The 21,375-nt window shown below is 45.4% G+C and overlaps 1 protein-coding gene and 1 long non-coding RNA gene across 2 annotated transcripts in view; one reads left to right on the forward strand and one right to left on the reverse strand.

Annotated features, from left to right (window-relative positions):
* Nucleotides 1–21,375, forward strand: part of LOC144493944 (dynein axonemal heavy chain 8-like) — a 1,661,706-nt gene that overhangs the window by 1,621,322 nt on the left and 19,009 nt on the right. The window contains exon 97 of the mRNA XM_078213521.1: nt 16,014–16,135. Within this exon, the coding sequence (XP_078069647.1) occupies nt 16,014–16,135 (122 nt within the window). The remainder of the gene's footprint in view (nt 1–16,013; nt 16,136–21,375) is intronic.
* Nucleotides 8,503–10,225, reverse strand: LOC144494060 (uncharacterized). The gene is made up of 2 exons (XR_013497812.1): nt 9,049–10,225; nt 8,503–8,820 (listed from the first exon to the last, which is right to left on the reverse strand). It is a non-coding gene; the product is annotated as an uncharacterized LOC144494060 (long non-coding RNA).

Here is a 21,375-nt window from a genome sequence, read left to right on the forward strand (position 1 = left end):
TTGAAAGAGTGCAGAGAAGGTTTACAAGGATGTTGCCAGGACTTGCGAAACTGAGTTACAGAGAAAGGTTGAATAGGTTAGGACTTTATTCCCTGGAGTGTAGAAGAATGAGGGGAGATTTGATAGAGGTGTATAAAATTATGATGGGTAGAGACAGAGTGAATGCAAGCAGGCTTTTTCCACTGAGGTTAGGGGGAAAAAAAACTAGAGGACATGGGTTAAGGGTGAAGGGGGAAAGTTTAAAGGGAATATTATGGGGGGGTTCTTCACACAGAGAGTGGTGGGAGTGTGGAATGAGCTGCCAGATGAAGTGGTGAATGCAGGCTCACTTTTAACATTTAAGAAAAACTTGGACAGGTACATGGATGAGAGGGGTGTGGAGGGATATGGTCCAAGTGCAGGTCAGTGGGACTAGGCAGAAAAATGGTTCGGCACAGACAAGAAGGGCCAAAAGGCCTGTTTCTGTACTGTAATTTTCTATGGTTCTATGGTTCTATGTCTGTGGGGTTGTTGCGGAGGCCAGCAATGAGGCCAGCGATGTCTGTGGAGGGGTTGTGGGGGCCAGCAACGAGGCCAGCGATGTCTGTGGAGGGGTTGTGGGGGCCAGCAACGAGGCCAGCGATGTCTGTGGGGGTTGGAAACTCGTGGTAGGGATGCTGGGAGATGTTTTCAGCGATCTCCCAGCGATGTGTGCAAGCGCGGGTTCCTCGGCGTGAATAGGCTCTGCCCCCTGAGCTTTTAATGATATTCACGATTGTGACCTCTGCATTGCATAGAGTGGGGAGATTCAAGTCTGAAGTTGCACTGAAAAAACAGTTTTCTCGCCAATTCAGCACTGTTGGGAGAATCGCCGAGATGTGGGGAGGAATTCTCTGAAATGGTTTCTAAGTTTCGGAGAGAATAATGGAGTGATCTGCCTCAGCCTATCAGACGTGCGGTGAAATCCTCCCACACTCAGTCACTTTTTTGGAGAGTTCTGAGATTTGTGCCAGTACTGGGGGTGGGTGGGGGATATGATGGACCTGCCATCCTAGGAATCTGCCTTATAAAATGATAACATTCCATTAGTCTTCTTCATTTCTTACTGAACCTGTTTTAACATTTTGTGACTCATGATCTAAGACACCTATATCCTGCTACAGCTCAGAATTCTGCAGCTGTTCCCCATTATTTAAGGAATACTTGAATTCCTTTCACTCTGCCACATTGAAAAACTTCATGTTTTCCCATGTTATATTCCAAATACCAGATTTGTGCCTACTCATTCAACCCATCTCTCTCTGTTTGGAACCTCCTAATGTCATGTTCACAGCAGATTTTCCTACCTCTCTTTGTGTTATCTGCAAATTTAGCCATAATGTCTCCACTGCCCTTATCTCAGTCATTGGGGTAGTAATAAAAAGTTGAGGCCCTTGCGGGACTCCACTCGTCACATACGGCCTATCAGAAAAATACTATAATATAAAAATATGATGTAGTCGTAATAATATCATAAGAACCTTACCATCAGAACTGGCTTTTAAAAGTACATTCATACAAAACATTATGTTCGGGCACCAGATCAAAAACCCTTAGGTATATTGTGAAACCAGACGAGAGTCATAGCGTCATAGAGGTTTACAGCATGGAAACAGGCCCTTCGGCCCAACTTGTCCATGCCGTCCTTTTTTTTTGAAAACCCCTAAACTCATCCCAATTGCCCGCATTTGGCCCATATCCCTCTATACCCATCGTACCCATGTAATTATCTAAATGCTTATCAAAAGACAAAATTGTACCTGCCTCTACTACTACCTCTGGCAGCTTGTTCCTGACACTCACCACCCTCTGTGTGAAAAAATTGTCCCTCTGGACACTTTTGTATCTCTCCTCTCTCACCTTAAACCTGTGCCCTCTAGTTTAGACTCCCTTACCTTTGCGAAAAGATATTGACTATCTAGCTGATCTGTACCCCTCAATATTTTATAGACCTCTATAAGATCACTCCTCAGCCTCCAAAGCTCCAGAGAAAAAAGTCCCAGTGTATCCAGCCTCTCCTTATAACTCAATACATTAAGTCCCGGTAGCATCCTAGTAAATCTTTTCTACACTCTTTGTAGTTTAATAATATCCTTTCTATAAGAGGGTGACCAGAATTGCACACAATATTCCAAGTGTGGTCTTACCAATGTCTTGTACAACTTCAACAAGACATTCCAATTCCTGTATTCAATGTTCTGACCAATGAAACCAAGCATGCCGAATGCCTTCTTCACCACTCTGTCCACCTGTTACTCCACTTTCAAGGAGCTATGAACATGTACCCCTAGATCTCTTTGTTCTGTAACTCTCCCCAACGCCCTACCATTAACTGAGTAAGTCCTGCCCTGGTTCAATCTACCAAAATGCATCACCTCGCATTTGTCCAAATTAAACTCCATCTGCCATGATCCCAACAATTTTCTATTTGGGCATTAATGTAAGGATAAGGGCCTGGATTTTCCCAAAAAATTCTAAGTGCCGAATTTTGCGTATAAACTGGAGTAACTCCTGCTGTTATTTTTAGCGGGATTTTCAAAATGAATCTCCCACACTCTGCATCACAGAGTGCCCAAGTGAGATTCACAATGAAAATATGGAGGCAGGGCCTTTTCCCACTGGAGAGGCCTCATAGCGCTGAGCTGACCACTGTGCATGCACCAATCTGTCAGCGCCGAGATCAGGGCATGCGCAGTAGCCCCACACTGCCAGTCTCCCGATTGCTGGCCAGCCCGTTCGCTGGCCATAGAAAACATAGAAAAATTCAGCCCTTCGAGCCTGCAGCACCATTCAATATGATCATGGCTGATCATGCACTTTCAGTATCCCATTCCCCCTTTCTCTTCATATCACTTGATCCCTTTAGCCACAAGCGCTACGTCCAGCTCCCTCTTGAACATATATAACGAACTGGGCCCAACAGCTTTCTGTGGTAGAGAATTCCACAGGTTCACAACTCTCGCAGTGAAGAAGTTGTTTCTCATCTCAGTCCTGAACGGCTTACCCCTTATTCATGGAATCCCTATAGGGCAGGAGGAGGCTAATCAGTCCATTGAGACTACATCGACAACAATCCCACCCAGGCTCTATCCCCTTAACTCCACCTATTTACCCTGCTAGTCCCCCTGACACTAAGGGGCAGTTGAACATGGCCAACCCACCTAAGAATTGGAGTGTGGGAGGAAACCAGAGCCCCTGAAGGAAACCCATGTAGACATGGGGAGAACGTACAAACTCCATACAGACAGTGACCTGAGGCCTAAATTAAACCTAGGTCCCTGATGCTGTGAGGCAGCAGTGCCAACCACTCTGCCACCTTGCTGCTCTATTCTTAGACTGTGACCCCTAGTTCTGCATTTGCCCAACGTCAGGAACATTCTTCCCACATCATGTCTGCCCAGTTCCATCAGGATTTTATCAAGCAGTGCAGCAGGCTGGAAGAATCACTCCCAAGATGTTTCAATCCTGGCACAATTCTACTGAGTAAGAGTTTTAACAACACCAGGTTAAAGTCCAACAGGTTTATTTGGGTATTTGCTACCAAATAAACCTGTTGGACTTTAACCTGGTGTTGTTAAAACTCTTACTGTATTTACCCCAGTCCAACGCCGGCATCTCCACATCATGACAATTCTACTGACACACTGGAAAGCTATTCTCAAAACAATCTTTATATAATAACACAGTTTAACTATAACAAATGAATTGGCTTAACCTTTAATAATTGAACGTGACAATATCTAAATCATAACTGCTAATCTATCACTGAGTTATAATTCAAGTAATATTTCTCTTATAGATGTAAACCCCTCTTTAATATTAATTAGCAAAACACAGGCATACTTGCTGTGACTTAGGTTACCAGTCCTGGAGGTCTCAGAGAAGTCTGTTTAGAGAGAGAGAGAGAGACAATGCTTTCTTCAGGCAGTCCAGGCAGCAGCCGCCTTTGTTTTTTAAAATGAAACTGAAAGTAGTATTTCTTTCCTGAAAGCTCTGCTCCTTCTTTTAAGGTGCTAAACTGAGGGAAGGCTAATTACAACAATATTAGGCAGGAACTGAAGAATGTAGATAAGGGACAGATGTTCGAGGGCAAATCAACATCTGGCATGTGGGAGGCTTTCAAGTGTAAGTTGATAGGGAGTGGGATAACTATAGGGTTCGTGGTGGGAGATACAGGACGGATATCAGAGGTAGGTTCTTTACGCAGAGAGTGGTTGGGGTGTGGAATGGACTGCCTGCAGTGATAGTGGAGTCAGACACTTTAGAAACATTTAAGCGGTTATTGGATAGGCACATGGAGCACACCAGGATGATAGGGAGTGGGATAGCTTGATCTTGGTTTCAGATAAAGCTCGGCACAACATCGTGGGCCGAAGGGCCTGTTCTGTGCTGTACTGTTCTATGTTCTATGATAGGGATTCAGGACCGGCACATTCCTGATATAAATCCATATTGCCCAGTACAAAGATGGAGGCTGCGCATGCGCTGTTCAGCACATTGCCACCAATAAAGATGGCGGCTCTCAACTCGGGTCTGAAATGTGAGGCCGCGCTCGATGGAAACGGGACACTTGTGACGAATGAATAAACTTTAAAATTGTAATCATGGGAGTTGTGGGTGACTAAGGGATCTAAAGATTAGACAAAAACTACTATAAAAAGAGGCAAAGAGAAAAGGACATTGTTATGATAAAATGTGAGGTAGATTGATAGAGAGGAACTTTATTTCAGGCAGCTGCTGAGAAATATTACAAAGACTGGGACTTCAAAGGATGAAGATAAGCATGGCAGGTTTTGGGAACCTTGGATAATGAGAGATATTGCGAGCCTAGTCAAAGAGAAAAAGGAAGCATTTGTCAAAGCTAGGAGGCTGGGAACACACGAAGCAAGTGTGCAATACAAGGAAGATAGAAAGAAACTTAAGCAAGGAGTAAGGAAGGCTAAAAGGAGTCATAAAAAATCATTGGCCAACAGGATTAAGGAAAATTCCAAGGTTTTTTATACAGATATAAAGAGCAAGAGGATAACCAGGGAGAGGGTTGGCCCACTCAAGGACAGGGAAGGGAATCTATGCGTGGAGCCAGTGGAAATGGGCGAGTATTATATGAGTACTTTGTGTCAGTATTCACCAAAGAGAAGGACTTGGTGGATTATGAATCTGGGAAAGGGTATGTAGATAGTTTGAGTCATGTTGAGATAAAAAAGGAGGAGGTATTGGGGTTCTTGAGAAACATTAAAGTAGACAAATCCCCAGGGCCTGATGGGATATACCCCAAAATAATGAGAGAGGCAAGGGAGGAAATTGCTGGGGCCTTGAGAGAAATCTTTATATCCTCACTGGCTACAGGGAACTTGATGTGGAGATGCCGGCGTTGGACTGGGGTGAACACAGTAAGAGTTTTAACAACACCAGGTTAAAGTCCAACAGGTTTATTTGGTAGCAAATACCATAAGCTTTCGGAGCGCTTTCGGAGCGCTGGATAAACATATGGATGATATTGGAATAGTGTAGGTTAGATGGACTTTAGATTGGTTTCACTGGTCGATGCAACATCGAGGGCCGAAGGGCCTGTACTGCGCTGTCATGTTCTATGTTCTATGTCCCAGAGGATTGGAGAATAGCCAATGTTGCTTCTTTGTTTAAGAAGAGTAGCAAGAATAATCCTGGTAATTACAGGTCGGTGAAGGGGACGTCGTGTCTCACTAATTTGATCGAGTTTTTCGAGGAAGTGACGAAGATGATTGATGAGGGTAGGGCAGTGGATGTTAACGACATGGATTTCAGTAAGGCCTTTGACAAGATCCCTCATGGCAGACTGGTACAGAAGGTGAAGTCGCATGGGATCAGAGGTGAGCTGGCAAGGTGGATACAGAACTGGCTCGGTCACAGAATAAGAGTTTTAACAACACCAGGTTAAAGTCCAACAGGTTTATTTGGTAGCAAATGTATGTTAATGCTCATGGTAGCAAATGTTGTTAAAACTCTTACTGTGTTTACCCCAGTCCAACGCCGGCATCTCCACATCATGACTACCATCGGTCACAGAAGACAGAGGGTAGCAGTGGAAGGGTGTGTTTCTGAAGGCTGTGACAAGTGGCATTCCTCAGGGATCAGTGCTGGAACCTTTGCTGTTCGTAATATATATATATAAATGATTTGGAAGAAAATGTAACTGGTTTGATTAGTAAGTTTGCGGATGACACAAAGGTTGGTGGATTTGTGGACAGTGATGAGGACCATCAGAGGATACAGCAGGATATATATCAGTTGGAGGCATGGGCGGAGGAATGGCAGATGGAACTTAATCTGGACAAATGTGAGGTAATGCATTTTGGAAGGTCTAATAAAAATAGGAAATATACAGTAAATTGCAGAACCCTTAAGAGTACTGATAGGCAAAGGGATCTGGGTGTACAGGTACACAGGTCACTGAAAATGGCAATGCAGGTGGAGAAGGTAGTCAAGAAGGCATACGGCATGCTTGCCTTCAACAGCCGGGGCATTGAGTTTAAAAATTAGCAAGTCATGTTGCAGCTTTATAGAACCTCAGTTGGGCCGCACGTGGAATATAGTGTTCAATCCTGGTCACCAGACTACCAGAAGGATGTGGAGGCTTTAGAAAAGGTACAGAAAGGATTTACCAGGATGTTGCCTGGTATGGAGGGCATTAGCTATGAGAAGAGGTTGGAGAAAGTTGTTTTTTTCTCACTGGAACGACGGAGGTTGAGGGGTGACCTGATAGAAGTTTACAAGATTATGAGGGGCATGGACAGAGTGGATAGTCAGAAGCTTTTTTCCCGGAGTGGAAGAGTCAATTACTAGGGGGCATAGGTTTGAGGTGCAAGGGGCAAGATCTGGAAGAAGGAGTAACTGGGGTGATCAGTAAGTTTGCGGACGACACAAAACTGGCAGGACTTGCAGATAGTGAGGAACATTGTCAGAGGCTACAGAAGGATATAGATAGGCTGGAAATTTGGGCAAGGAAATGGCAGATGGAGTTCAATCCTGATAAATGCGAAGTGATGCATTTTGGTGGGAATAATGTAGGGAGGAGCTACACGATAAATGGCAGAACCATAAAGGGTGTAGAGACGCAGAGGGACCTGGGTGTGCAAGTCCACAGATCTTTGAAGGTGACGTCACAGGTGGAGAAGGTGGTGAAGAAGGCATATGGCATGCTTGCCTTTATAGGACGGGGCATAGAGTATAAAAGTTGGGGTCTGATGTTGCAGATGTATAGAACGTTGGTTCGGCCGCATTTGGAATACTGCGTCCAGTTCTGGTCGCCACACTACCAGAAGGACGTGGAGGCTTTGGAGAGAGTACAGAGGAGGTTTACCAGGATGTTGCCTGGTATGGAGGGGCTTGGTTATGAGGAGAGATTGGGGAAACTGGGGTTGTTCTCCTTGGAAAGACGGAGGATGAGGGGAGACTTAATAGAGGTGTATAAAATTATGAAAGGCATAGATAGGGTGAACGGTGGGAAGCTTTTCCCCGGGTCGGTGGTGACGTTCACGAGGGGTCATAGGTTCAAGGTGAAGGGGGGGAGGTTTAACACAGATATCAGAAGGACATATTTCACACAGAGGGTCGTGGGGGCCTGGAATGTGTTGCCGGGCAAGGTGGTGGAGGCGGACACACTGGGAACGTTTAAGACTTATCTAGACAGCTATATGAACGGAGTGGGAATGGAGGGATACAAAAGAGTGGTCTAGTTTGGACCAGGGAGCGGCGCGGGCTAATTGTTCCTTGTTTCTCGTTTCAAGGCTTCATTCTATGATCATCTTGCTGGTGCCAGTACAGAGCGAGACTGCGGATGGTTGGGAACCTGTCTCGGGGGCAGGGAATTCATATGGTGTTCGTGGAAGTGGAAATGACTAGGGTTGGGAAGCATTTTCCGATCAGGGCCATTGTGATCTCCTGGACTCGTTTCGATCGCCTCAGGGGGTCGGAGAGGAATTTCCCAGATTTTTTTTCCCCATATTACACGGCTGAATAAACTCGGCCATAGTGATGTCCACTAAAGTACAGCTGTTAAGCCAGTATTGAACTGATATTACTTCAGTTGTAAAATTATTTAAATAGTTTGACTTATTTTTAAGCTTCAGCCACATTTTGGAAAACGAAATTAGTATTTATATAAAGCTGAATCATGAGGAGGTAATAATCCAACTTATAAGAATTTTGGCAAAACACTGAAAATTCTCCTGAATTTTCATCAATGATGAGGTTAAGTCCAAATCGGAGAAGTAATTGCCTCGTTTGAGTGTTGCAGACTGGCACATTCCAAGGTCCAGAACTATATACTGAGGGATGGACTAAAGCTTGAGGTAGTCGCCACAGAGCCACAATTGGGAAACGTTGCCTTTCAACCAAGGTACACTGAGCGGTTAGAAACTCTCAGCTGAATCTGACAAGGAATGGATATCGTTAATACCTAGAGTAGTGAAATTGTATTGAGGAAACTCAGAGCAGGACAAACTGTAGGGAGACAAGTTGAATTTTATTGCACTTGCTGTAATTTTCTGGTTGAATTGGGAAATAAAACAAAGGAATTTATCACACATACTGTCTTAATGAGGCAATTTACATATTAATATTTAAGTGAACATGACATTGTGTGTAAAGGCACAAAGACAAATTAACAAGATTAACAGAGCACATTTTGGAATACAGTTACCAACAGAGGAATACCAGTCAGTGCAAATGGTGACAGGAAATGTCATCAAAGCTCATTAAGAATCAATAACACAGAGTGATGGGAAACATGGGTATTAATGCTGAAAAATTACACAGATGTCGCTGATATCATAGAATCCCTACAGTGCAGAAGGAGGCCATTCGGCCCATCGAGTCTGCACCAACCACAATCCCACCCAGGCCCTACCCCCACATATTTTACCCACTAATCCCTCTAACCTACACATCTCAGGACTCTAAGGGGCAATTTTTAACCTGGCCAATCAACCGAACCCGCACATCTTTGGACTGTGGGAGGAAACCGGAGCACCCGGTGATGTACCTCATAACCTGAGTTATGAGGTACAATGGCAAACATCTCCCATGGGAGATTGACAACAAGAGGATGCTGGCACCAATAGGTGCACTGATGCTGGGGGTCACTGCCACCTATAGAGAGACCCGAGGGAGGGGGAGGGGGCAGGGGCGACAACACAGCACTCAAAGGGGCCCTAACACTGGGGAAGGGAGGGCAGGGAGGTGATGGCAAAGTTAAATTAAATTAATGTTGTTGGGTAATATGATTGGCAAATTCTGTCCTTGCTTCTTCTCTGGCCTTTGGTATAGAGGGAGTACAGTGAAGGTTTACCAGGCTAATTCCTGGGATGACAGGTCTGTCATATGAGGAGAGACTAAGTCGGTTAGGATTATATTCACTGGAGTTTAGAAGAGTGAGAGGGGATCTCATAGAAACTTATAAAATTCTAACAGGGTTAGACAAGGTAGATGCAGAAAGAAGTTTCCCAATGGTGAGGGAATCCAGAGCTAGGGGTCATAGTTTGAGGATAAGGGATAAACCTTTTAGAACTGAGGAGAAATTTCTTCACCCAGAGGGTGGCGAATGTGTGGAATTCACTCCCACAGAAAGTAGTTGAGGCCAAAACATTGTCTGATTTCAAGAAGAAATTAGATGTAGCTCTTGGGGCTAACGGGATCAAGGGATATGGGAGGATGGGGGGTAAAATCAGGATTTTGAATTTGATGATCAGCCATGATCAAAATGAATGGCAGAGCAGGCTCAAAGGGCCGAATGGCCTAATCCTGCTTCTTGTTTCTATGTGTCTATGATAAACTAGATATAGAGAAGCCAAATTTTGAGCTCTTTAGATTGTGACACAAGTTTTAATCAAATCATCCTACATTCAAGTCTCCTCCCTATTTTCCTTAACTCCAAGATTGGAAATCAGTTTGTGCAGTGGCTACATGATGCTGTTTGCAAATTTCTGTTTTTTTTACTCTCGGCAGTTTCAATCACTCCGAGTTTGGGCCTGTGTTAAACTATTAATTTACTCATTCGTATTCGTATTTTTCTAATTTAATTGTGTACAATTCTGTAATGTTCTATGTTCTTGTAATGTTCTATGTTCTTGTAATGTTCTATGTTCTATAATAGTGTAGATTAGAGGGGCTTTAGATTGGTACCACTGGTCGGCGCAACATCGAGGGCCGAAGGGCCTGTACTGCGCTGTAATGTTCTATGTTCTATATGTTCTATATTGGCCCTGGGGTTTTTCACTCTGGGTTTTCGCCTCTCCCTGGAGATCACATGGTCTGGAATGGGGGGGTGGGGGTGAGTTAATAGGTTGTAATGAACAAAGCATCATAGCTGTGAGGGACAGCTCGGTGGATAGGATATTGGTATGTAGATAGGCTGGGAAATTGGGCGGGGATCCTGGATTCAGGATTCATTCCTGGACCGGGGAGCGGCGCGGGCTTGGAGGGCCGAAGGGCCTGTTCCTGTGCTGTATTGTTCTTTGTTCTTTGTTTGTTTAAAGGAGATGTACCAGGCAAGTTTTTTACACAGAGGGTCGTGGGTGCCTGGAACTCGCTGCCGGGAGAGGTAGTGAAAGCAGATACGATAGTGAGTTTTAAGGGGCATTTAGACAAATACATAAATAGAATGGGAATAGAGGGATATGGTTCCTGGAAGGATAGGGGGTTTTAGTTCAGTCGGGCAGCATGGTCGGTGCATGCCGAAGGGCCTGTTCCTGTGCTGTATTTTTCTTTGTTCTTTGTCCTTTTGTTCTTTCATTAAGCACCTTCCATTAAGACTCTGCCCCTGTCTATCAATTGAATCAAAACGCTCCTCTGAAACCCCAGGCAGAACCTAAGTAAACACAAATGCATTAGCTCTGCTTAAACAAACACCGTGGGCGGGACTTTCCGGTCTTGAGTCAGGCGAGGCTAAAGGCTTCAGTTCTGCAATGATTGAGTGCATCTCTGATATATTCTCCCTTTCATGGGGCCCATATCATTTCCTCATGAATCGTACCTGGCTGTGATGCTGCCTTGATGTAGCTGGTGTGCCCTGATCCCGTGTGCAGTCCCTGTGCCTCTAACAAGCTCATAAGCTGGCCTTCTATAAAGCCTCAATGAGTTCTTGAACGAGTTTAACTTAACTCAATCCTGAATCAGACTGGTTCTCAGAGCTGCCATCCCCTCCTGGGGTTGGGAGGAGGGGGGGGGGGGTGGGGGAAGGGACAGTAACAGGAAACCATCAAGCAGGGCATAACCATTATTTTCTGCAGTTACTCCCACTCTTACCCGAAGCAGGATCTCAAGAGCCATTATCTCTGTCTTTCTCTCATCACAGTTGATGGCTGACATGCATTTTAGCATTTTCCATTTTTAATATATTTCATTTGAACCTGGTGATTTATCTACCATTTAATATTTCCTCTTGTCCATATTTATACCATCAAATAAGTCTGACTCCTCCTCAACCACAATGTCTGCATAGCCCCCTTCTTTTGTGGAAGCAGATACAAAGGCTAGAATTTTCTGGCCTTGCCCCTGCTGCGAAAAGGCTGGAAAATTCTGTCCCAAACACTCATTGAGAACTATGCCCACGTTTTCTGCATACTGAGAGGAACCCCCACTTACAGGTGAAATATGTTAAAATTCAGCCCATTATTTCATCTAGTCAATTAGAGCTTGAGGCTATCAATATAAAAGGCATAAATAAAACCCACTGGGAAATTCAGGAGAACCAGAGTGTAGATAGAATGTGGAACTCACTCACTGCCACAAAAAACAGTTGTGATTATGTATTCAGGGGAAAATAGGGATCGGGCGGATGGTGTGCCTGGGTAAGATACTCTGTCAGAGAGTCGGCCCCCTCTACGCTGGGATTCTTTGATATGATGGATGTTGGAACAATATGTAGACAGCCCGACTAGAGAGGGGGCTATACTGGACCTGGTACTGGGGAATGAGCCCGGTCAGGTCTTCAAAGTTTTGGTAGGGGAACATGTGGCAAATAGTGACCACAATTCTGTTCGCTTTAGGATAGTGATGGAAAAGGATGAGTGGTGTCCCAAGGGTAAGGTGTTGGATTGGGGGAAGGCTAACTTTAGTGGGATCAGGCAGAAATTGGCAGCTCTTGATTGGGAGAGGCTGTATGAGGGTAAATCCACATCTGGTATGTGGCAGTCTTTTAAGGAACAGTTGTTAGGGCTGCAGGACAGGCACGTGCCTGTAAAAAAGAAGGATAGGAAGGGTAGGATTAGAGAACCGTGGATAACCAGGGAAATTGAGGGACTGGTCAAAAAGAAAAGAGAGGCGTATGTTAGGCCCAAGCAGCTAAAAACGGAGGGAGCTCTGGAGGAGTACAAAGAAAGTAGGAAAGTACTCAAACGGGGAATTAGAAGAGCAAAAAGGGGTCACGAAATGTTCTTGGCAGACAGGATTAAAGAGAATCCCAAGGCATTTTATTCATACGTTAGGAACAAAAGGGTTGTTAGGGAAAAAATCGGACCTCTCAGGGACAAAAGTGGGGACTTATGCTTGGAGCCCAAAGAAGTAGGGAAGATCCTAAATGAATACTTTGCGTCGGTATTCACAAAGGAGAGGGAAGTGTTGACTGGGAGTGTCTCTGAGGGGAGTGTTGAACCGTTGGAGAAAATCTCCATTACAAAGGAGGAAGTGTTAGGTTTGTTAGAGAATATAAAGACTGACAAATCCCCAGGGCCTGATGGAATCTATCCAAGGCTGCTCAGGGAGACGAGAGGTGAAATCGTTGGGCCTCTGACGCAAATCTTTGTCTCGTCACTGGACGCAGGTGAGGTCCCAGAGGATTGGAGGATAGCTAATGTGGTCCCGTTATTTAAGAAGGGTAGGAAGGATAACCCGGGTAATTATAGGCCGGTGAGCTTGACGTCCGTGGTGGGGAAGTTGTTGGAGAAGATTCTTAGAGATAGGATGTATGCGCATTTAGAAAGGAATAAACTCATTAACGATAGTCAACATGGTTTTGTGAGAGGGAGGTCATGCCTCACTAACCTGGTGGTGATTTTTGAAGAAGTGACCAGAATGGTTGACGAAGGAAGGGCCGTGGATGTTGTCTATATGGACTTTAGTAAAGCGTTTGACAAAGTCCCTCATGGTAGGCTGGTGAAAAAGGTTGGATCTCATGGGATAAAGGGGGAGGTGGCTAGATGGGTGGAGAACTGGCTTGGTCATAGAAGACAGAGGGTGGTAGTGGAAGGGTCTTTTTCCGGCTGGAGGCCTGTGACTAGTGGTGGTTCCGCAGGGCTCTGTATTGGGACCTCTGCTGTTTGTGATTTATATAAATGATCTGGAAGAAGGAGTAACTGGGGTGATCAGTAAGTTTGCGGACGACACAAAACTGGCAGGACTTGCAGATAGTGAGGAACATTGTCAGAGGCTACAGAAGGATATAGATAGGCTGGAAATTTGGGCAAAGAAATGGCAGATGGAGTTCAATCCTGATAAATGCGAAGTGATGCATTTTGGTGGGAATAATGTAGGGAGGAGCTACACGATAAATGGAAGAACCATAAAGGGTGTAGAGACGCAGAGGGACCTGGGTGTGCAAGTCCACAGATCTTTGAAGGTGACGTCGCAGGTGGAGAAGGTGGTGAAGAAGGCATATGGCATGCTTGCCTTTATAGGACGGGGCATAGAGTATAAAAGTTGGGGTCTGATGTTGCAGATGTATAGAACGTTGGTTCGGCCGCATTTGGAATCCTGCGTCCAGTTCTGGTCGCCACACTACCAGAAGGACGTGGAGGCTTTGGAGAGAGTACAGAGGAGGTTTACCAGGATGTTGCCTGGTATGGAGGGGCTTGGTTATGAGGAGAGATTGGGGAAACTGGGGTTGTTCTCCTTGGAAAGACGGAGGATGAGGGGAGACTTAATAGAGGTGTATAAAATTATGAAAGGCATAGATAGGGTGAACGGTGGGAAGCTTTTCCCCGGGTCGGTGGTGACGTTCACGAGGGGTCATAGGTTCAAGGTGAAGGGGGGGAGGTTTAACACAGATATCAGAAGGACATATTTCACACAGAGGGTCGTGGGGGCCTGGAATGTGTTGCCGGGCAAGGTGGTGGAGGCGGACACACTGGGAACGTTTAAGACTTATCTAGACAGCTATATGAACGGAGTGGGAATGGAGGGATACAAAAGAGTGGTCTAGTTTGGACCAGGGAGCGGCGCGGGCTAATTGTTCCTGGTTTCTCGTTTCAAGGCTTCATTCTATGACCATCTTGCTGGTGCCAGTACAGAGCGAGACTGCGGATAGTTGGGAACCTGTCTCGGGGGCAGGGAATTCAGATGGTGTTCGTAAAGCAGAAGTGGAAATGAATAGGGTTGGGAAGCATTTTCTGATCAGGGCCAGTGTGATCTCCTGGACTCGTTTCGATCACCTCAGGGGGTCGGAGAGGAATTTCCCAGATTTTTTTTTCCCCATATTGGCCCTGGGGTTTTCACTCTGGGTTTTCGCCTCTCCCTGGAGATCACATGGTCTGGAATGGGGGGGTGGGGGTGAGTTAATAGGTTGTGATGAACAAAGCATCGTAGCTGTGAGGGACAGCTCGGTGGATAGGATATTAGTATGTAGATAGGCTGGAAAATTGGGCGGGGATCCTGGATTCAGGATTCAATCCTGGACCGGGGAGCGGCACGGACTTGGAGGGCCGAAGGGCCTGTTCCTGTGCTGTATTGTTCTTTGTTCTTTGATATTTAACCATATAAATACTGTGGTTACCAGAGCAGATCAAAGGCTAGAAATCCTGCAGTGAGTAACTCACCACCTGACTCCCCAAAGCCTGTCCACCAGTTCCAAGGCACAAGTCAGGAGTGTATTTAAATACTCTTGTACATAGCTGTATGAGGCAAGTTTTTTACACAGAGAGTGGTGGGTGTCTGGAGGTAGTAGAAGCAGATATGATCGTGACTTTTAAGGGGCATATTGCCAGATACATGATTAGGATGGGAATAGAGGGATATGATCCCTGGAAGGGTAGGAGATGTTAGTTCAGACGGGCAGCATGGTCAGTGCAGGCTTGGAGGGCCGAAGAGCCTGTTCCTGTGCTGTAAATCCTTTGTTCTTTGTTCTCTTTGCCTGGATGAGTGCAGCTCCAACAACACTCAAGAAACTCAACACCATCCAGAGCAAAGCAGCCCACTTGATTGCTACCCCTTCCACAAATATTCAATCCCTCCACTACCGATGAATAGTGGTAGCTGTGTGTACCATTGACAAGGTGCACTTCAAGAAGTCACCAAGGGACCTTAGACAGCACCTACCAAACCCACGGCACTACCATCTAGAATGACATGAAGAGCAGACACCTGGGAACACCACGACCTGCAGATTCCCCTCCAAGTCACTCACCATCCTGACTTGGAAAAATATATCACCATTTCTTCACTGTCACTGGGTCAAAATCCTGGAACTGCCTCCCTCGCAGCATTATGAGTGTACCTACCCCTCAGGGACTGCAGCAGTTCAAGAAGGTAGCTCATGGCCATCTTCTCAAGGGCGACTATGGATTGGCAATAAATGCTTGTCCAGCCAGCAACACCCAGATCCCATAAATTAATTATTAAAAAGTATATTAGAGAGGAAGGTTCAGTAGGATATGTTAATGGGGTTAAATGAAGAGAGGTGGCAGAGGCCCATTCAGAAAGAAAGTGTAATGATATGACTATTTTTAAGTTCAACACTTAAAGTTAACTTTTTTACACAGAAGTAACCTTTCTTTCCCTGTTAACTATAGAATATATTTTGCTTCAAAGCTTCCAATTTTGAAAGGGAGAGCAAAAAGCTCAAATTATGGTAAACTATTTCACAGACATTTATTGTGCAGAGACCAGTTAGGCAGATTGGTCTCTTCCTGTGCTATAAATACAGTGTAATACTGTGCAAATTAGAAATGGCTTGAAAGCAGGATATATATTTATTACATTGCATAGAAAAGAAATACGATAAACTGTGCTCATTCTGTATACAGGATTCCTAACTGCCATGAGACAGGAAGTAACGCGTGCCCATAAAGGCTGGGCACTGGACAGTGTCACCCTACACAATGAAGTAACAAAACTGATGAGAGAGGAGATCAAAGTACAACCCCCAGTATGTATGCAACAATTTATACTGTAGTTACTTCCATGGTCAATAAGTTCAGTACAGATTCCGGGGAGAGTTAGGGTTCCCAGCTCCATTGTTTTGTAAGTCTCATCAAATGAGTCGTTAGCGGGCAGCAGAGTGAGCAGGGGACAGAGTGAGAGCTGAAGGGCTTTGTCTCAAAACAGTCTTCGGCGAGAACAGGCAGAGGCGAGAGTAGGTTATTGTTTTTTTTTTCTTTTCAGAAAGTTTATTCCTGTATTTCCCCAGAGCAAAAAAAATATGCCAGGCAAGATGTTGGAATGCTCCTCTTGCAGGATGTGGGAGATCAGGGAGACCTCCGGTATCCCTGACGACAGCACCTGCAAAAGATGCATTCAGCTGCAGCTGCTAGCTAAGCGTGTTAGGGAACTGGAGAAGGAGCTTGATGACCTCCATCTAATTCGGGAGAATGAGACGTATATGGACAGTAGCTTTAGGGAGATAGTTACACCTAAGCAGCAGAGCACAGGAAATTGGGTTACTGTAAGGAGAGGAAATGGCAGTGTGAAAGGACAGGCAGAGCAGGGTTCCCCAGTGGACATACCCCTCCACAACAGGTATACTGAATTGGATACTGTTGTGGGAGATGCTTTACCTGGGACAAGCTGCGACAGCTGGAACTCTGGTACTGAGTCTGGTTCTACAGCGCAAAAGGGTGGGATGAAGAAGAGGAGAGCAGTACTGATAGGGGACTCGATGGTCAGAGGTACGGACCGGAGGTTCTGTGGTCGGGACAGAGACTCCCGCATGGTTTGTTGCCTCCCAGGTGCCAAGGTCAGCGATGTCTCTGATCGCGTGCACAGCGTTCTAAAGTGGGAAGGTGATCAGCCAGATGTCGTGATACATGTCGGTACCAATGACGTGGGAAGGAAGAGTGAGGAGGTCCTAAAGAGTGAGTACAAAGAGCTTGGAAGGAAGTTAAAAAGCAGGACCCCGAGGGTAGTAATCTCAGGATTGCTACCTGAGCCACATGCCAGTGAGGGCAGGAGTAGGATGCTTGGGCGGATAAACACGTGGCTGAGGAACTGGTGCAGGGGGCAGGGTTTCCAATTCTTGGATCATTGGGACCTCTTCTGGGGCAGGTGGGACCTGTACAAGAGAGACGGGTTACACCTAAACTACAAGGGGACCAATATACTTGCAGGGAGATTTGCTAGTGTTATTGGGGAGCATTTAAACTAGATTTGCAGGGGGGTGGGAACCAGAGTGCCAGAGCAGATAGTGGAGCAGGGGTAAAAAGACAGGTTAGTTCAAGCAAAATCACAAATGGAAGGGTAGAGTGTGGTGGAAATAATTTTTTGAGGTGTGTCTATTTCAATGCCAGGAGTATTGTAGGGAAGGCAGATGAGCTGAAGGCATGGATAGACACGTGGAAATATGACATTATAGCCATTAGTGAAACTTGGCTACAGGAGGGGCAGGACTGGCAGCTCAATGTTCCAGGGTTCCAATGTTTCAGGCGGGATAGAGGCAGAGGGATAAAAGGTGGGGGGGTGGCATTGTTGGTCAGGGAAAATGTTACAGCGGTACTCAGGCAGGATAGATTAGGGAGCTTGTCTACAGAGGCCCTATGGGTGGAGCTGAGAAACAGGAAAGGTATGACCACATTAATGGGCTTGTATTATAGACCACCCAATAGTCAGCGAGAACTGGAGGAGCAAATCAGCGGAGAGATAGCTGACAACTGCAAGAAACACAAAGTTGTGATAGTAGGGGATTTTTAATTTTCCACATATAGATTGGGACTCGCATACTTTTAAAGGTTTAGACGGGGTAGAGTTTGTAAAATGTGTTCAGGAGAATTTTCTACATCAGTATATAGAGGTGCCAACTAGAGAGGATGCGATATTGGATCTCCTATTGGGAAATGAGTTAGGGCAGGTGATGGATGTGAGTGTGAGGGAACACTTTGGATCCAGTGATCATAATGCCATTAGTTTCAACCTGATCGTGGATAAGGATAGATCTGGTCCTCGGGTTGAAGTTCTGAACTGGAAAAAGGCCAAATGTGATGAAATGAGAAGGGATCTGGGAAGTGTGGATTGGCACAGGCTGTTCTCTGGTAAGGATGTAAATGGAAAGTGGGAGGCCTTCAAAGGAGAAATTTTGAGAGTGCAGAGTTTGTATGTTCCTGTCAGGATTAAAGGCAAAGTAAATAGGAATAAGGAACCTTGGTTCTCGAGGGAGATTGTAACACTGATTAAGAGAAAGAGAGAGTTGTATGAAATGTACAGGCAGCAAGGAACACATCAGATGCTCGAGGAGTATAAAAAGTGCAAGAAGCTACTTAAGAGGGAAATCAGGAGGGCTAAAAGAAGACATGAGGTTGCTTTGGCAGACAGAGTGAAGGAAAATCCAAAGAGCTTCTATAGGTATGTTAGGAGCAAAAGGATAGTGAGGGATAAAATTGGTCCTCTTGAAGACCAGAGTGGTACACTGTGTATGGAACCAAAAGAGATGGGGGAGATACTAAATGGTTTTTTTGCATCCGTATTTACTGAGGAAACGGGCATGGAGTCTATGGAAATAGGGCAAACTGGTAGGGAGGCCATGGAACCTTTACAGATTAAAGGGGAGGAGGTGCTCGCTGTCTTGAGGCAAATCAGAGTGGATAAATCCCCAGGACCGGACAGTGTATTCCCACGGACCTTGAGGGAAGCTAGTGTTGAACTTGCAGGGGCCCTGGCAGACATATTTAAAATGTCAGTATTCACGGGGGAGGTGCCGGATGATTGGAGGGTGGCTCATGTTGTTCCGTTGTTTAAAAAAGGTTCCAAAAGAAATCCGGGAAATTATCGGCCAGTAAGTTTGACGTCGGTGGTGGGCAAGTTATTGGAAGGTGTGATACGGGATAGGATCTACAAATATTTGGATAGACAGGGACTTATTAGGGAGAGTCAACATGGCTTTGTGCGTGGTAGGTCATGTTTGACCAATCTATTAGAGTTTTTCGAGGAGGTGACCAGGAAAGTGGATGAAGGGAAGGCGGTGGATGTTGTCTACCTGGATTTCAGCAAGGCCTTTGACAAGGTCCCTCATGGGAGGTTAGTTAGGAAGGTTCAGTCGCTAGGTATACATGGGGAGGTAGTAAATTGGATAAGACACTGGCTCAATGGAAGAAGCCAGAGAGTGGTTGTGGAGGATTGCTTCTCTGAGTGGAGGCCTGTGACTAGTGGTGTGCCGCAGGGATCGGTGTTGGGTCCATTGTTGTTTGTCATCTATATCAATGATCTGGATGATAATGTGGTAAATTGGATCAGCAAGTTTGCTGATGATACAAAGATTGGAGGTGTAGTGGACAGTGAGGAAGGTTTTCAAAGTTTGCAGAGGGATTTGGACCTGAAAAATGGCAAATGGAATTTAACGCAGACAAGTGTGAGATATTGCACTTTGGAAGGACAAACCAAAGAAGAACGTACAGGGTAAATGGTAGGACTCTGAAGCGTGCAGTTGAACAGAGGGATCTGGGAATACAGGTACAGAGTTCCCTAAAAGTGACGTCACAGGTGGATAGGGTCGTAAAGAGTGCCTTTGGTACATTGGCCTTTATAAATCGGAGTATCGAGTATAAAAGTTGGAGTGTTATGGTAAGGTTATATAAGGCATTGGTGAGGCCGAATTTGGAGTATTGTGTACAGTTTTGGTCACCTAGTTACAGGAAGGATGTAAATAAGATTGAAAGAGTGCAGAGAAGGTTCACAAGGATGTTGCCGGGACTTGAGAAGCTGAGTTCCAGAGAGAGATTGAATAGGTTGGGACTTTATTCCCTGGAGCGTAGAAGATTGAGGGGAGATTTGATAGAGGTGTATAAGATTTTGATGGGTATAGATAGAGTGAATGCAAGCAGGCTTTTTCCGCTGAGGCTAGGGGAGAAAACAACCAGAGGGCATGGGTTAAGGGTGAAAGGAGAAAAGTTTAAAGGGAATAATAGGGGGGGCTTCTTCACGCAGAGAGTGGTGGGAGTGTGGAATGAGCTGCCGGATAAAGTGGTAAATGCGGGGTCACTTTTAACATTTAAGAAAAACTTGGACGGGTTCATGGATGAGAGGGGTGTGGAGGGATATGGTCCAAGTGCAGGTCAGTGGGACTAGGCATAAAATGGTTCGGCACAGACAAGAAGGGCCAAAAGGCCTGTTTCTGAGCTGTAATTTTCTATGGTTCTATGGTTCTATGGAGTCCAAACGTCCTATTGTCCTTCATAGAATCATAGAACCTATGGCACGGAGACAGGCCCTTTGGCTCAAACTGGTCCATGCCGACCAAAAAGCCCATCTAAGCTAACTCCATTTGCCTGCATTTGGCCCAAATCCGTCTAAATCTCTCCTATTAATGTTTCTGTCTAAATGCCTTTTAAATGTTGTCAATGTCCCTGCCTCCACTACTTCTTCCGGCAGCTCATTCCACATACGTACCACTCTCCGTTTAAAAAAATAGTTGGTCCTCAGGTTTCCATTAATTCTTTCCCTTCTTAACTTAAACATATGCTCTCTAGTTCTCGATTCCCCAACCCTGGGAAAAAGACAGGGCATTCACCCTATCTATGCCTCTCATGATCTTTTACACCTCCATAAGATCACCATAAGACATAGGAGCAAAATTAGGCCACTCGGCCCATCAGGTCTGCTCCGCCATTCAGTCACGGCCGATATTTTTCTCATCCCCATTTTCCTGCCTTTTCCCCATAACCCCTGATCCCCTTATAGAAACATGGAAACATAGAAAACTACAGCACAAAACAGGCCCTTTCGCCCCACAATTTGTGCCGAACATATCCCTACCTTTTAGGCCTACCTATAACCCTCCATCCTATTAAGTCCCATGTACTCATCCAGGAGTCTCTTAAAAGACCCTTTTGAGTTTGCCTCCACCACCACTGACGGCAGCCGATTCCACTCGCCCACCACCCTCTGAGTGAAAAACTTCCCCCTAAAATCTCCCCTGTACCTACACCCCAGCACCTTAAACCTGTGTCCTCTCGTAGCAGCCATTTCCACCCTGGGAAAAAGCCTCTGAGACTCCATCCGATCTATGCCTCTCAACATCTTATATACCTCTATTAGGTCTCCTCTCATCCTACGTCTCTCCAAGGAGAAAAGACCGAGCTCCCTCAGCCTATCCTCATAAGGCATGCCACTCAATCCAGGCAACATCCTTGTAAATTGCCTCTGCACCCTTTCAATCTTTTCCACATTCTTCAAAGAACAAAG

Source organism: Mustelus asterias, chromosome 5 (assembly GCF_964213995.1).
Source record: "Mustelus asterias chromosome 5, sMusAst1.hap1.1, whole genome shotgun sequence".
In the NCBI taxonomy this organism is placed as follows: domain Eukaryota; kingdom Metazoa; phylum Chordata; class Chondrichthyes; order Carcharhiniformes; family Triakidae; genus Mustelus; species Mustelus asterias.